This window comes from Acinonyx jubatus, chromosome E1 (assembly GCF_027475565.1).
Source record: "Acinonyx jubatus isolate Ajub_Pintada_27869175 chromosome E1, VMU_Ajub_asm_v1.0, whole genome shotgun sequence".
Lineage (NCBI taxonomy): Eukaryota > Metazoa > Chordata > Mammalia > Carnivora > Felidae > Acinonyx > Acinonyx jubatus.
The window spans coordinates 17384307-17401932 of record NC_069397.1 but is presented as its reverse complement, the minus strand read 5'-3'; the positions used below and the strand labels follow the sequence as shown (position 1 = coordinate 17401932).

General features: G+C 43.6%; 1 protein-coding gene across 5 annotated transcripts in view; it reads right to left on the bottom strand.

Moving 5' to 3' along the window:
- PHF12 (PHD finger protein 12) overlaps positions 1–17626 on the bottom strand; it is a 41153-nt gene that overhangs the window by 11945 nt on the left and 11582 nt on the right. For 4 of the 5 annotated variants that reach the window (XM_053212794.1, XM_053212795.1, XM_027034531.2 and 1 more), the window contains 4 exons: positions 6885–6957; positions 3939–4332; positions 2525–2645; positions 1140–1272 (listed from right to left, as the gene is read on the bottom strand). In XM_053212794.1, the coding sequence (XP_053068769.1) occupies positions 1140–1272; positions 2525–2645; positions 3939–4332; positions 6885–6957 (721 nt within the window). Of the gene's footprint in view, positions 1–1139; positions 1273–2524; positions 2646–3938; positions 4333–6884; positions 6958–7530; positions 8468–17626 lie in introns of those variants that run through there. The other variant, XM_053212797.1, reaches the window with a different exon arrangement.

The following is a 17626-nucleotide window of genomic DNA, read 5'->3' as shown; positions in this document are numbered from 1 at the left end:
ATTTTTCATCTGCTGGAAAGTTGCTCTTTAAGATTCATATTTGGGCGTATAGCTGATGGTAGTTTTTTTCTGGTTTGGCAGGAGGCAAAATGAAACACTCGTAACTGAGCTTGGAGAGAAGCTTCCTCCTACATAAACCTTTCTGAGCAGTGTTAGCCAAATGAAGAGGCCAAAGCAAACGTTTTTGCCCCATGTGTGCAAGTCTATAACCAAGGCTCCTCAGTGCGATGTGAGGAACACTCTGTCACGCTAAGGGTCAAAAGACATTCCGTGGTCATTACCATCTCATACACAACGTCTTAAGCAATAATCTTTTTAATCTGGAAAGGCTGAACTTATAAGGGAGCTGCTCTTCTGAAGCCCTCACCCATTCAACCTTGTAAACGGCTGTTCTTAGTGCCTAGAAGGAAAGGGCCTAAGCCTAAGCCTCTTTTGGAGATAGCAAACTACAGTTCTGTTTTAGCCCCAGGAAGCGTCTGGAAAATGTACCCAAGACTCCTGGGAGATAAGATAAAAGGACCCTTACACCAGTCATTCATTCAACAACTCACTTACTATCATGCACCATGATAAGGTGGGGGTCAAAAACTAAAGCGAAGGGGAAGATCTTCATGTGATGCCTAGGACACGTTAGTGTTCAATAAATGGCTAATTGTTTGGAACACTGTTATCCATGTCAATTCTTCAATTCTCCCAAGTTAGTGGGATTTGACTGTCTGTCATTCCTGAGATATGAGAATAAACGTTTTAGAATTTCTAGTTTGCTCCCTCTAAAAATAAGAGACAGGAAAATACAGAGGCAGCTACCACGAGAACATTTATTCCCATGAGTTGGATAGAATATACGCCCCCCCCTTCATGGCTATAACATCAACTGTTCAATTCACCATGGAATAAATTTATGTATAAACAATCAAGTCTGCCTGTACAGCTAAAACAAGGCATTGTGGGAAAATGCAAAACGCACAGCTGAGGCATGTCAAAATGATTGGAACTGAGTAGGATGGTCTACAGAAATCCGTATTTGAGAGATTATATGGTGAACTCTGGTACAAAGCTGACCTTACTATGCTTTCTACTGAATCAGGCCATGCCCTGGCTGTGCCCAGAGAGAACAGAAGGGACAATGCTGTGCTTACCACCACATGTTCGATGTGATTCGGACACATCCATCTGCCCAGGGGCATGGCAGTGAGCGGTGGCTCGAGGCAGTCCATGTGGAACAGGAGGGGGCAATAGTCACACTGGATGAGAGGGGCCACACGGCAGCTCCTGCAAAAAAGAGATGTAGGCCATTTCTGTGGCAAGATGGGAGAATTCAAACCAACTGTGCACTATGGAACAGCCTCTCCTTAATCCTCACAACGTTCTCCCAGGGCCTCCTCCCCCAGTGATCAGTTACACTCAGTTAGGAAGATGGATGAAGTTGGGGGCTACCACCAGGCTCTCCATTATTCTCTAAGAGGAATGTGTCTTGTGGGGAAGTGAATGTTTATTTGGAGTATAGCTAAAGTGGCTGTCAGAGTAGGAATGATCAATGCTTAGTGCCCACAGGGGGAAGATAGCCAACTCCGCTCTGATTTTTCTACTCCTTAAAAGAAAGTAACTACCTTATTTAAAAAAACAAACAAAAAAAAAACCCAACAACAAAAAAAAATCCCTCTAGCCCTGTTTCTAGAGTCTTACACTACAGCAAGAAAGGATTTCTCTTCTGCGTGAAGCACCCAGCAAAAATGACACAGGAAGAGTTGTGTTGGGAAAGAATTCTGTGATGTATTCATGTATATGCACAGTTCAAGGGAGGGGCTTCAGCAAGTAACTATGATATTCCCTGGGTCCCTGAGATGCACTGGAGCCTCAGTCTGGGCCTGGCTCAGAGTTCTTTCTGCTGCCCTACTATCTAGTTCCCTATAGCTTTTGTTGTGGAACCTTTCTTTCTTTCTTTCCTTTTTTTGGGAACATTTCTTTTTGATGGCTATTTTCTCCTGCTATCCTGCCCTTCTAAGATACCCAGGCCAGTAAGTCCAGCGTCAGTAATTGAAGCAGCTGGTTCCCGTCACTGAGGAGATCCTATTTGAAGGAAACCAGTGTCTCAGGGAAGCTACAACTGGGGCAGCCTGGAGGCTTTTGGAAGTCATCCAGTCTGATGCATGTTAGCTACCATGGATACTTGTACTGCTTTTAAACTCATCTTTGGTGATTTAAAAAGTTATTTGCCCTTTCCAGGGACCTGTGTCTCTGCTGGCCACGGTTCCTCCTGCTAGCTAGTCAAAATATCTCACGCTTCTGTTTAAGTCCAACCCCTCCTATTCAAGCCTCTATAAACACAGTCTACAGTACTTAAGGGAATTTGCTGTGAAGACAGTCAAGGCTCTGGTCAATTAGTCACTCAGTCTCTGTACTCATACCATCAGAATATGGGTTATCCACATTTAACAGACAGAGTTTGGGAGAGGTGATGGAAGAGAGAAAAAACCTCATTTGCTGAATATGGGGAAGAGTCCTTAGTATGGACGAAAAATACCTGTTACATGTGAAGCATACTTTGACTGGTAAGGGAACAAGACCATTGTGATCTAACTCATGCTGTGTCTTCTTAACATTTTTTCCCGTGGTTTCCTCCTTTCTTCTCCTCTTGCTAGAACCTAGAAGAGAAATTGATGGTGCTGAACTCTCTTGGATACAGAGTTCCTAGTGTGGGATATGGAAACAACAATAAGTGAAAGGAACAGATCTCCGTAAAAGCATGTGCCACAGCCTAGACACAGGTCTCTTTCTGAGACCCCCTCGGCTGGTTTCAAATGAGAAAAAAGAATAGGAAGGGAGGAAAAGGAACACTGAGACATAAATCAGAACCATGGTCTGAAGTCACCTGTTCTGTGGCAGAAACACATCTATGTTTTGCAAACATGAAGTGGTCAGAAGCTTAGGCTGTTAGATACTGCAACCTAAGAAATACACATGCCCGAGTCAAATGGTCAACAAAGACTGTTCTGTGGAGGTGGCTGAAGAAAAGACTATAATTTTACTGCATTTTTATAGAAATCAGAAAAGTTTTGATTCTATATACCTCCTGCTGACTGAACAGCATTCTTAAGCCTGCCAATTTCACTTTCTCTGGGAAAAAGAAAATAACATCCGGAAGCTTTGTGGCATCAGGTAGAAGACATGATTAAAGGGGAAAAAAAGGGCAATTTGGTAACATTTTATCAAACTATAAATGCATAGTTGTAACCCAGCAATTCGAACAGTAGGAATTTACCCTACAGATACACAATGTTATATTTACAGAATTATTTGAAGAAGCATCTATAATAACAAAAGATCAGGAACAACCTGAATGTCCATTAATAGGAGATCAGTGAAATAAATTATGTCATGTCTATATGATAGACTATTATGCAACCATTAATAAAAACTGAGGAATGTCTACATTAATATGGAAAGATCTCTAGAGCATACTGTGAGGTGAAAAAAGCAAGATGTACACCAGTATACCCAATAAGCTATTTAAAGGGAAAATACTGAGCATATTATATTTCTTTGCTTATATACGCACAAAGAAATTCCAGAAGGAGATACACAAGAACCAAACAGTGGTTATCTGAGAGGGATATGAAGGTAGAGATCAGGCAAATGGCAGACAGGGGTGGAAGGGAAATTTTTCATTTTAAGCCTTTTTATATTTTTCGGCTTTTGAACCATGTGAATATATTACCTATATTTTTAAAAAGGGGATACCTTGAAGGGCAGAAAATAGAAAACTGAATAAGCACGGTCAAGGCTAAAACCTTCATAGATGTCCAGGAAGAACAAAGAACAGGAACATGAGAGTGGCTACTCGCCCGGTGATCCCATAGGCAGCACTGCCCTCTGGCTGGACAGTAGTCTTTTGGGGCAGCTGGGGTGGGGGGCGGGGACATGACACTTTGGCTAACCTGGTAGTGCAGTGGTACAAGTCAGTTCATTGGGCAACTGAAATTGGGTGGGGTTCCGCTCCATGGCGGCAGCGATCAGCAGCTCAAAGGGCCGCCTTAGCTGGGGCTGCACATAGTCCGGCTCAGCTGCCACTGGCTCCTCGTCCACGTCAATGATGTCCTCGTCGACGTCATTCTGCTCAGAGGTGGGGGTCTCTGTGCTGGCGTTGGATGTGGGCGTGCCAGGCCGGCTGGCTCTCCTCTCCAGGATCCGGGCGTGGGCAATGGCCTTGAGTTCAGTTTTGCTGGCTGATCTGTCCAACAAGTCGGTATCACTGCTGGGAGATGTAGTCCGTTTGCCGGATTTGTCCACCAGTCCATTGACGTGGCCCAGCTCCTTTTTCTGCTCTCGTTTCTGTGCAAATGAACAGGTAGGCCCATCACATAAAGTACCACAAAACAGAAAGAGATGGATACTACAAAGACCACTAGCCAAAATTATGAAATTCTCCAACATGTTACAGACTCATCCACCTGGGGACTTGGAACACTGGTCTGTCCAAGTTGACAAAACTACAGCTGAACTAAACTAAAGCTGGCGAAACTGCAGCAGAGAATCACCAGACGGCAGGGAAAGTTAGAAACAATTACGCACATTTATCACACATCATTTACTTGAAGTCATCATTTGATGCACACCATCTCTATACAAAGTACAGGGGTAAAGGGATTAAAAGTTACCACAGCGAGAATAAATTTAGTGAGGCTAAGTGAGAACGGTGAGAAAAATATAGCAGGACTCAACATCACTGTAGTTTGCCATGGAGCATCTTGACCTCCTGAATGGGTTTAAGAATTTTGCTCAAAATAAAGTCTGCAAAAGCAAAGGTAAGATAGGCAAACAGAGGTCCCTGTCCAGGGAGGTTGGGTGCTGACAGGGGAAGTAACTACACTGCAAGGTGGTGGGGTTGTGTGTGGAAGGTAGCCACCCAGCGACCACAGTGTCTGAGAATGGTGGCTTTCAGTATTTCAAGTTTTACTAGGACTCTGGAAAGGACACTTCTTCAAATGGGAATGTGGGGAAATGGAAAAAGACTATATTTATTCAGTAGGACTGCACGACTGGTATTACATTTTCCTCTAGGACTCCAAAGAGCAGTCAAATGAAGGTTTAACACTGGTCTCTAATCAGGAGACCCGGGATCTGTCCCAGTTCTGCCATGATTGCTTATGACCCTGGATGACTCAGGTTGGTGGGCAGGAGTTTCCCTGTCTGTAAAGTAAGATTAGTAAAACCTTTCTTCTCCTCCTTTCAAAGATATGGTGGAGACAGAGGGTGACATATGTGAAAGGGATGGCTGAGTTGGGGGAAGATCTAGCCTCCACTAGGAACAGGACCTGAACATCAAAGGTTAATGAGGCCCAAAGGATGAATCATTTCAGTCCACTTCAGCGTAACTACAGGAGGCCGAAGAGGGATAGAGGTAGTGGTGGTGGAAAAGGCAGATTTGGCACTGGTAGGCAAAAAAGTCCATTTGAGAGCATGTCACTGTGGCATTTCGGGGAAAGCACACTACGTTAGAAAAAGGCTACTATAATCCCTGTCAAGCAGCTCTGTTTCTAGAAAACTGATGAAGAGGCAATAGAAATTTGGAGTAAGACAATTTGGCTCTGTTAATTCTTTGGAGTCCTCATTCTACATTTGTAAGCCTCAGTTTCTTCCTTTCTAAAATGGAGGTACTATCACCGGCACCCCAAATGGCTGCATGGATTAAATGAGAGAACATATGTAAAATACCCAGCATTTGACGGGCACTAAAATAATGTTAGTTCTTCTTCTCCACCCTCTTTTCCTGGTTTTACTTTTTCTTTCACGTCCAGTTTCTGGAGTGGCAGGTTTCTGAAAGGCCTCCTGGCTGGTAGGTGCTTCTAACTGGCTCTGCTCTAACCTAACTGGGGATGCACAGGAAGAGATGTGGACAGGTGGTTAGGCTGGAGGACAGCCTGGTTTGTGGACTTCAGGGGCAATCAAACCATAGCTGGGGCTACCTGGCTGACTTGGCCTTGCCTTGCCTTTTAATAAGAACCCGTGCGCAGATGTTGAAAACTAAAAGTCTGTTTACCTTCTTAAAGGCTGAAAACTGTTACACACATAAACCACAATCTCTGAATCATCTCATCCTGTTTCTGCAACCAAGGAAATCATCATTCATTGTGACATCATGTTCAGGGGCCAGGAAAACAGAAGTGATGTCACAACAAAGGCAAGTTGCTTGGTGTGTGATTAGTGTGGGGGGAGGGAAGGGGATGGTTTACAGTTCATAGACAGATTCTAATTCACAGCCTCTAATTTGAGGATTGGGTCTCTCATATTCTGACTGGAAAAACACCTACTTCCTTTTTTGATAAAGAGGAATTTAGCTTTCGCACCCCACAAAAGTTCTCAAAGTAGAAAATCATGTTCTCAAAGCCAGTACTGAACTATCAAAGCCAAGGGAAGGGGAGCTAAAGAGAGATTAGGCAACCTGGGGTACCAAAGGCTTCCGAGTACTCTCCCACACACCCAGCCAAGCCTTATTTGCCTTGGGGTGAGGGGCATCCTTCTTCCATCAAGCTGGAGAAGCAGCCTTGCTTTTCTTCAGCTACTTTCAGTCAGGGATAGAACTGCCACATTCAGGCCACTTTTCAGGAGGTCTACAACTCCTCAGTCTACTCCTGTCACTAGTGAATGAACATGGCTCAATAAATTAACACACCTCTTCTGCCCATTTCAGCAGCCCATGTTTGGATTTTAGGCCCTACTGGATTCCAAACAGTCACCATGGGGAGAGTGAGGGTGATTCCAGGGCTGGAAAAGACAAGAAGAAGGGACGAAAATGCCTTCAGGGCCAGGCCGTCTTAGCTCTAGAATATCAGTGCTCTAGATCTGGCATTCTGAGCAAAGCCTTCAGAAAGCGCCATTATTACCTTTCGGCGAACAGTGCACCGGTGACACATCCACTCCCCAGGAGGCAACATCTCTTCACTCAGTGGAGGATTACTGTGGGGAAAAGACAAGGGCAAGACTAAGTACTAACCTTTGATGCAGCAGGAAAAAGCCTAGGTAGGTCTGGCACAGAGCTACCTGTCCCTCGACTCCTATTCTGGCCCGTCCTGTAGCACTGCCAGGGCTCTTTCTCTCATCTTTCAAGATGCTAACATGGCATCGTTTACAATAACCTAAAGAGTGAGGACCTACTCCCACATCTTAGGAAGAGATGCCAAATCCAGAGCTCTCAACATTGGGCTTTACAGAGAAAGACAGAAGTAGTCTGGAGCCTTGAGAATCATCCCCCAACTATATCATGCTAATAGAATCATTGATAGGTTCTCTACAGTCTTCAAAGTTTGTCGGTATAAGTAGAAGCTCTTTCATCTGCAATTCAAAGCCCTGTGTAGCACGGTCCCATTCTAGCTTCCCAGGACCCTTTCAGGTACGCTTTCGCCAAGTCAAATTGAAGACTTGATATTTCTTTCTCTAGAGCCCTTTCCCACTAGAATGCTATGCCTCTTAAACCCTATTAATCCTGTAAGGCTTAATTAAAGATGGCTGCAAATTCTTTGCTATTCCTACCATCTAAAGGTAGGCCATTTCCTTCCTCTTGAATTAGGCTTGACTTGTGACTTGTATTGACTAGTAGAACGCAGCAGAGGTGACCTATGTTGTAACTTCCGAGGCTGGCTCTTAAGAGACCTGCAGATTCCATTTTTTCATGTTTGGAATGTTCCATCTCAGGGCCCTGCTGTCACGCCAAGAGGCCACACTCAGGAGAGTTAAGGCGCTCCAATTAACAGCTTCCTCTGAATTCCAAGCCAAAAGCCAGCATGAATTACTGCTATGTGACTAAGCTGTCTTAGATCATGCCAGCTTAGTAGAGCCTCTAAAGTACTGTGGTCCCAGACAACACAATGCTGAACAGAAAAACCACCCAGCTGAGCTAAGTCACCACATGGACTTGTGAGAGAGAATAACCAGTGTCTGTTTTAAGCCACTGAGTTTTGGGTAGTTTGTTACACAGCAACATGTAACTGAGTACAGCTCCTCCCTGTGCTCTGCCTGGATTACTGGGACCTCCTGGATATGTGGATTGTATGATTTAGTTCTCTTTTGCGACTTCTCATGTTTTCCCTTGTGTGGCAGTTCTCTCTTTTTTTTTTAATGTTTATTTTTGAGAGAGAGAGAAAGAGACAGAGAGAACATGAGCAGGGGAGGGGCAGAGAAAGAGGGAGACAGAGAATCTGAAGCAGGTTCCAGCCTCTGAGCTCTCTCTCAGCACAGAGCCCAATGCGGGGCTTGAACCCATGAACCGTGAGATCATGACCTGAGCTGAAGTCGGATGCTTAACCAACTGAGTCACCCAGGCACCCCCTCTTTTTTCTTTCTTAAGTTTTATGTAAGTAATCTCTACACCCAAAGTGTGGCTTGAACTCACAACCCCAAGATCAAGAGTTGCACACTCTTCTGACCCAGCCAGGCGCCCCAGTTCTTTCTTTTCCCTTTTCTTTTCTTTTCTCTTTTCTTTCTTTCTCTGTCTATCCATCCATCCATCCATCCATCCATCCACCCATCCATCCATCCGTATATTCAATTTTTTTCTTTAGTGTTTGTTTATTTTTGGGAGAGAGAGAGCAGGAAAGGGGCAGACAGAGAGGGAGACACAGAATCTGAAGCAGGCTCCAGGCTCCGAGCTATCAGCACGGAGCCTGACACGGGGCTTGAACTCAGGGACCATGAGATCAGGACCTGAGCCGAAGTCAGATGCTTAACCAACTGAGCCACCCAGGCACCCCCAATCCAATTTTTAAAAAGTTAAGCTCTATGCCCAATGCGAGACTTGAACTCACATCCCTGAGATCAAGAGTCACATGCTCTACTGACTGAGCCAGCCATGTGCCCCTCTTATTTTTTTCATTAGAGGGACCAAGACAAGGACTAAATCTCTTTCCACCTTGTAGCTTTATAATACAGAGGTTGTGCATACAGTAGTCACTCAGTCAATACTGAATCAAAATTAGAGCTGTATAGGGCTGGCCTTACTAAACCTCCAGATCACTGATTTCCACTAAAGTTACACCAAGAACCATATGTAGGAGACTTTATTAAATTCTTGAGAGAGTCACATTTCTAAGTCTGTACAGTAGCAGTTCTCAAAGTGTGGTTCCCAGATGAGAAGCAAGCATCAGTGTCATCAGGGAACTTATTAGCAAAGAAACACAAATTCTGAGACCTCACTTCAGGCCTACAGAATCAGAAATTCTGTTATGGAGAATGAGGATACATTTATGCTAAAGAAATTCTTATATCTGGTTCTAGCAGTCAGAAGGGAGTTTTTCATCCAAAAAAAAAAAAAAAAAAAAAAGAAAAAAAAAAGAAATACTAAAAAAATAATTGAGGGCTGAATATATAAGGACTCTTCTTGAAGTCCCAAGGCTTAATATTATGCTTCTCTACTGTTTCTATCTACAAGAGCACTTGGCTTGGCAAATTTTCCTAGCTTCTGCTTTGCCACGCTTCCCTGGAGACCTGAATATACATGTCAGGATATCCACTAAGTCCTCACAGCTCTTTGCTTCCTTTCCTCCCTGTTTCACTGGTGGAATCTCAGGAGATCCTTAGTAGGATGCAGAAAACCTGGAGGCATACTGGCCTGTTGTGACAGGTCTTCAAGCCCTAGAGGACCATAGGTGAATGTCACCTGTAAAGTCTTCCCTAGTTCTCACCAATGGATTTCTGCATAGGCTATATCCAAACTAATGAAATGTATGCATGTAATTTGCAAAGGCTTACAGACTCTGCTATGCTTCAGCAACCATCATATTAAAATTAACCCTGAAAAGGCTGTCACTTCTGATTCTGTTTTTCATCATTTCTTTTCATCTGCCCATTTGGCTTTGTACCAAGATACTCTTTACCAAACATGTAAAGCAGAGAAGGGCAAGGCAAGGTGGTTTGAATCGAGACCTTTTACTAAGATGTAAATGGCTTCCTGGCCACCCTTCATGATTCCCTCAATCTAGCCCCAACCCCTACTGGCAGAATGAGTTATTGAAAACACAATTCTGATCATATCACCCTCCTTATTAAAAAGCCCTTCAGTATCACCCCTACCCTATCCATTATAGGATAAAGTTCAAACTCCTCAGTATTGTAGGTTAAGACCCTTGTGGCCAGAATCCTGCCTCTTTCTCTAGCTTCATTAACCTGGTGGCTCCCCACACAGTCTATATACCCTTTCTTTAGTCTGTGTGTCTGTTCATTTTGGAGCTGCTACTTACAACCACAAAAGCTGGCCCTTCCCTCATTCCTTCACCCAGTGGATTCTTTATCTTTTGGGGCTCAAGTCAGATATTACAACTCCAGGACGCCTTCTCTGGCAGCCCGATTCCCTATAGCACTTCTGTACCACACTGTACTGAAACTATTATGCACTGGAACCCCCTTCTCTATGATTTACCTTTGTACCTCCACACTCTGCGAGGTGCCTGGCATACACGAAGTACTCAATAAAGCTTTAGAGAACTGGCGAACACTGGGGCATCTGGGTGGCTCAGTTGGTTGCACATCCGACTCTTGATTTCAGCTCAGGTCATGATCTCACAGTTTATGAGATCGAGCCCCACAATGGGCTCTGCATGGACAGTGTGGAGCCTGCTTGGGATCCTCTCTTCCTCTCTATCTGCCCCTCCCCTGCTCACACTCTCTCTCAAGTAAACACACACACACACACACACACACACACACAGAACTGGGGAATACTAAAATAGGCTTCTAGGAAGCAAATGAGGCAAAGCAATGCAGTTAGGCAGGCACTTGTTTTGGTGGTTAAATCGCACACAAAATAATTTGTTTTCTAAGTCACGAAATGGTAAGATATCAAAGTCAAAGTCCACACTTGCAAACCAACCTGACTCATTTAAATCCTCTTTAAACAATTTGGTTTCTTGGTTCTTTTTCTTAACACGGGGGTAAATTGCTTAAAGTCTGTATTAAGGGGCTCTTAAAAGTAGCTCCTGGTTGGTTTCTAAAGGATCGATTTTAGAGATACCAACCTTAAGAACACTTGTTTCTCAGAATTCTAAATTATGGGCACAGGCTCCTCTTGTCTGCACTAAAGTGTGTGATAAGGGCTGTGAGTTTAGGGAATAGTACAGAGAAGTCAGAATGTTATTTCCAGGATGAGCACAGAACATTTAAAAGTGAGACCTTGTTGAGATTCTGCTGCTTTCTCAAAGACAGAATGCGCATCTTGAAATAAACTTGAAAATGTGGCATCTTTTTAAATGTTTATTTATTTATTTTGAAAGCAAGAAAGAGGGAGAGAGTGCACGAGTCATGTCAGGGATGGGTAGAGAGGGAATGCTAAGCAGGCTTCAGGCTGTCAGCACAGAGCTGGACTCAGGACTAGATCCCACGAACTGTGAGATGATGACCTGAGCCTGACCTGAAATCAAGAGTCGGCTGCTTAACCGACTGAGCTATCCAGGTGACCCGAAAATGTGCTATCTTGAGAGAAGGCAGTAATATATGATAGGATGGATAGGGAAGGAAAGTTTATGTTTCTAGAAAATGAACATCACAGGTACACCCGGAATACAGAAACTGCCCACGATAAAGCTTTCTCATGACAATGTTTCCTCTTTGCCCCTAGTAATTCCTTTCAAGCTAATATTTAGAAGGCAGTTTTTCAACTCAAATATCTAGAGCAAAAGGGATTCATGAAATGGATCCAGGAAAGACAGACTGTCACTGGAGTAATAAGCTCAGGAACTAGTTCCGAAAGAGGCTGTTGTGCAGACAGACTGGTTTGATTCGCTATCAGAAATTTTGCCAACAGGGAGAGGATTCCAGGGAGAAAGGAGATTCTGCAGCTTCAAGACACCCATGTACATAACACATTCTGGAGACTTCCCCATCTCAGCTGCCCATCTTAAAGCTCTTTCTCCCATAAGAATGGTGTTCCCATAAGTTTAGTGTGCAACTTTGAAACGATTACACGCCTACCAGAGTCTTTAAATCAGGATATGTCTGTCAAGAAAAACAAGGCTTTGTCTCAGCTCCCGCTCATCCCTATATATCAACGAAGACAAGGTGCTCAGAGCCATTCTCTATAAAAGGAAATCATTAAAAGTTAAAAGTCAGGTAATGTTGGAAATGCTCTATTAGAGTTTCTGCTGTGCAGCAGTGAAAACCATGAGGACACTATAATGAGCCAGTACTGCCTGTAAAGACATCAGTATGCTTCCTAGTCACTAAAGCTCAGAAACAGCAGAGTGACAATCTCATCTTACGTCTACATAGCATATTACAGTTCACAAAGTATTTTCACAGATGCTCTTATTTGATCTTCACCAGCACACTGTGACAATTCTTATTCCCGTCATACAGGTGAGGAAATGGGATTCATCTGAAGCCATGGAGCCAGTTAAGTTGCAGAATTAGAACTCGAATCAGTTTCCTGGTTCTTTCAAATCTTGAGCCCAAGCTGTTTGTAAAAAACCTTTGGTAGTTCTCTTATTTCTGGGGAACACAGTGGAATATTCGCTAAAATATCTTCCTCAACCCTCAAGGTCGAGCATTTCCTTCGACATCAGTCAACATTTATTGAGTTCCCACTGCTTACTAACCAATGCCACGCTGGAGGTACCACACTGGAGGAGGGACAAGTGGTTATTATCTACCCCACCAAGAAACAAACTACTCTTCTTTGGGGAGAGAGGACCAAAGTCATTTGTCCTCTCAAGCATTTAATGGACAATCATTTTATGCTAGGCAATGTGCTAAGTGGTGAAATTTCAGACATGGTCCCTGTTCTCAGGGATCACAGGCTAGAACATCATGAAAAGAACAGTTGACAATGAGACCTCATACAATCGAATACACCCTGATCCTTGCCACACAGAGCTATGTAAGACTTAACTGTGCACAGATGCCAGACTCAAAGAGCCCCAGAAATTTGGTTATTTGGTACCTGAAGGTGGCAGTGACCTTTTCCCTACTCTTTTTCCATAATTCAGAACTATTCAGCAAGTGGTAAGTCAGTCAGTGATCCTTTAAAGACGGCAAAATTAAGGATCTTGAGGGGTTCAGGAGGAAACTATAGTTTTGGAAGCAGGTGTATTTCTGTATTTTGAAAAACTGCCTGAAAGAAGGAAAGTTCTGGAAGGGAGGACATTTTCCTGGGAATGGGTGTTTTATGTCCATCTAGAACCCAATAGCAAATGAACCTTTAGATTCCTTCTGAGAACTGTCCAAGTCATAGAAAGGAAGGTGAGCCCCAGAATGTACACGAGCTGGCTTGTCTTGGAAAACTGGCAGCTCTTTAAAGAGTGCCCTGTGGACAGAGCTTTTGCAGAATATCCATCTTCACTGCTTTGGATGTTTCCTCCCAGATCATTTATTAAAAAGCCCTGGCCCAGGGGTGCCTGGGTGGCTTAGTAGGGTAAGTGTCCAACTTCAGCTCGGGTCATGATCTCATTGTTAGTGAGTTTGAGCCCCACATCAGTCTCTGTGCTGACAGTGTGGGTCTGCATGCGATTCTCTCTCCCTTCTCTCTCTGCCCTTCCCCCACTTGCTTTCTCAAAAAGTAAATAATAAACTTAGGAATAAAAAAAAAAAAAAAAAAAAAAAAAAAAAAGCCCTGGCCTGGGGCACCTGGGTGGCTCAGTCCATTAAGCGTCTGACTCTTGATTTCGGCTCAGGTCACGACCTCATGGTTTGTGAGACTGAGCCCTGTGCCAGGCTCAATCTCTCCCTCTCTCAAAAATAAATACAACTTTAAAAAAGTCTATTTCTGGAGTCCTCAAAGAGAAAACCACAAACTTGCACCCCTCAGCTAACTGTAATGCCTGCATTGATAGACCTCTCCATGTCAAAGATTCAAAGCCCAGAGCCAGATGATCCCAACTCACAGCCAAAGGATGAAGTCCAGTTTTAATTTAGAATGCCTCTTTCATTCACTAATGAGGCTGCAGCCCACCACTGCAGGTGGAAGACGTTAGTTGTCATGGTTCTTGGCTCTCTAATTAAGAGGATCTATTTCAAGTCATATACCAGTGTGGCTGATCTGAGTCTAACCTCACTCATCTCCTCCACCTATTAATACATATGAACCTGCACGATATTAACATTTACTTCAGATTTAGTCGCCACCAATGGGACCTGTTGCTCCACAGCTCTGCGTTAATTATCCATCCAGCGCAAGCAGTTTTTCAATATGGAACTGGAAAGGAGAAGGGGGAGGGGAACAAGAGAACAAAGGGAGGAGGGGAGAGGTGGAGAGAGGGAGGGAGACAAGGAAGCAGAAAGACTGCCTTTTATTTCAGAGACCTATTTTTTTGCATTAAAACATGCAGATAAAAATGGTGTTGGGCTGTGGACTTGTTTTTAAAAAATACGTTAGGTTACCGACGTATGGTTTGCAACTGTCCATCCAGCTAAGTGACACTGACATTTTAAAACTTGAGCCAAAGGCAGCTGGGGAGACATGGAAATATCACTTAACCAAATTAAAAGCTTTGGTATGTGTCTTAGGACAAAAGGAAGCAAGATGGATGAACAATATTTAAGAAAGAAGACACTTCATTTTTTCTTCCTAGACTGACAAAATATTCTATTTAATACAAAGGCTGAACAGGAACACTATGCAGACAGCATATCTGTACACAATACACCAACAGCCTTCCACTCGGGCTCTCTTCTAAAAGAGGTCAGTCGCATGAACTGCTACGGTCTTTCCTGTCAGAACCCATCATTCACCAAGAATCAGAAGCTCTCGAGCCATATGTGGCAGTTTCAGTTAAAATATCAGACTAAGAAAGATTTCACTGCCCCCCCTCCATCTATATGTCCCCTCCCCTTTTTGGGTGGTGGTGGGGTGTTCAACCAGCAAACAATAGCATTGAGCAGTTTTGATTTTTAATTTCACAGTTCATGGGTCTCATCCATCCATCTGAGGTCCACTACCAGATAAAAATCCTGCAATTATATTTAACGGCATTGTGTTAAGAGTGACTGCAAAAGACAATACATGCTCAGAACAGGCCCACTCTCCCTCAGACCAGCCCTGCTGCCCTTGGCCAGCTCAGGAAATATGTTGGTATTAGCCAAAATGGGAGCGAAGGTGATCACTGACAGGACCACCATCACGTCTCAGCCTCCTGGCAGCCATCTTGATCTACAAAGGAACCTAGGAGCACAGAAAACAAGCCTTTTGTAAACTGAAACCAGCTTCTGTTCTAGAAAAGCGAAGAGGTGCCAGGTAAAATTTAATTTAAAAATATCTTTTAAAACTTAAAAGCTGTCTTAATATATCCAAATTTAATGGTCTAAGTTTTGAAGAAACAAAACTTAATGAAATTTAAATGTCAGCATTAAACAGTAAGTTTCCTCTGGACACTTGTATGGGCATCAGTTTTTATCTTCCAATATAGCCTACCTTTCAAAGGCAGGGAAGATGGCCATACTGAAAGGCAATGGAGGTAAAAACAAAGTTCAGGGGTCCTTGCCCTCCTTCATCCTAGCTACTGACTCAAGCACAGCTAATGCCACAAAGTACATAAAAAGTACAAGGACCGCTGGCTTTTTCATGCAAAGCCTCAGTAGCAGTGTTAACAAGGAAACCAATGAAGTGCCAGGCCATTACAAATGCCCCATTGAAAAACTTAGCTAGTTGCGTCACTTCCACAGGCATACAGTCCTTTCAAACTAGCTGACTGTGCCCCCAAATTTCATTGCCTTCTATGCAGAGCTGGTTTGTGGCATCCTCCCAGTGAAGGACACCTGGGGAACAGGGTTATAAAGTCAGTGCAGCAAAAGGAGGGTGGGAGGGTAGAGCACCAACAGTTAAACCAGGTGTTTTCCCTCTGCTAACTTCTCTACAAGCTGAGACTGGGTGCCACAGGGCCTTATCTATCATGAGTTTGGCTATTCTGTCAATCCTGGCTTCTCCACAATGGCAAATGAGCTGGCTACAGACATTTTAAAAATGTGCTTCATTCATTCACCTCATCAGAGATGTTGGAGCCCCCCACCTGTTTTGGAAGTCAACATTCTGGCCTCAACACTTTCTGATGTTCCTAGGGAATGTTCCATTGGAAAGAAGAATCCACAATTGTAACTGTGTATTCCAGAAGAGTCTCAGAGGTATGGAAAACTGGGTACTGTTCCGTAGCCAAATTTATTGGACTATCAAGAACAAGGAAATAACCAGGCCGTATTCTTTTTGCACACACAGCTCAGGAAATCTGGATCAGTTTACATCTTAGAGATACTGGACCTCAAATTCTATAAAGGCTGGGAAAACTAAAAACACTAGCAATGTCTTTATTTGAAATCCAACTAAATACAGGGAGCAGGTTTCTACTTAAGACCCAGCTGCTTCTCCCTAAGGAGAATTTCTGCTTAATTTACCCTCCTCTGACAGGGTCTCCTTAAAAAAAGGAAAAATAGAGAATAATAATAATTTGCACCAAAGCAGCACAGGGCCTATTCCCTCCCTCTTTTACCACCCCCCCCCCCCCAAATTTTACTCATAAACCTTAAAGCTCCCCACCCTACATGATTGAAGTAATCTCCTGGGCATACTGTCAAACTATGCTGTCGTGGTTTGATGCCACAGCTAAGTGCTGACTTGAGCTTCTGAAGCCTTCCAGTTATACCCCCAGTGACCTATTTAGGAGGTGAACATACTTCTCAGAGAGAGAGCATCATAATTTTTTCCCTTTGGCCCACTTTTCTCTCAGATGATCCCTAACCAAAGAATGATCACCCTTAAAGGTCTGATCGTGTGCACACAAACGATAAGATTTGAGGAAAGCTGTTACGCAGCAAGCATACAAATCTTGGACATGAGTTCTTTCCCATAATTTCAATAAACTGCAGCTACTTTTCTTACCATACAGCTTACTTCAACACCAACAAACTGAAGCCTGCAGTCAAAGATGTCTGATATCGTGGAATGAGGTGTTATAAGAATTAAGTTAAGCTAGAATGGCTAAGTGTCATCTAAGCCAGGCAAAACCATGAGGAGTAAAAAGGAAGGATAAAGAAAACAAAAATGAGAGGCAACTGGGTGACTCAGTTGGTTAAGCGTCTGACTTCACCTCAGATCATGACCTCACAGTTCATGGGTACGAGCCCTGTGTCAGGCTCTGTGCTGACAGCTCAGAGCCTGGAGCCTGCTTCAGATTCTGTGTCTCCCTCTCTCTCTGCTGCCTGCGCCACCCCTCCCCCCCGCCTTTCACACTCTCTCCTTCTTTCTCTCTCTCAAAAATGATTAACATTAAAAAAAATGATAAAGCCAAACAATGTTTATCAAAAGGCCAAAATCACTGACAGAATACTCCCTATATTTAAGATGCTTTCAAAAAATGGCAAGCAAGGGGAGCCTGAGTGGCTTAGTCAGTTAAGGGTCTTGATTCAGCTCAGGTCATGATCTCACGGTTCGTGAGTTCGAGCCCCACATCGGGCTCTGCGCTGACAGCACAGAGCCTGCTTAGGATTCCCTCTCTCGAGCCCCTGCTCAAGCTCTTGCTCTGTCTCTCTTAAAATAAATATATAAACTTAAAAAAACAAAAACAAAAAATGGCAAGCAAGATCAAGGAAAGTTGAATATAGCCAGCCTATGCATAAAAAGAACTATAAGGGGCACCTGGGTGGCTTGGTGGGTTAT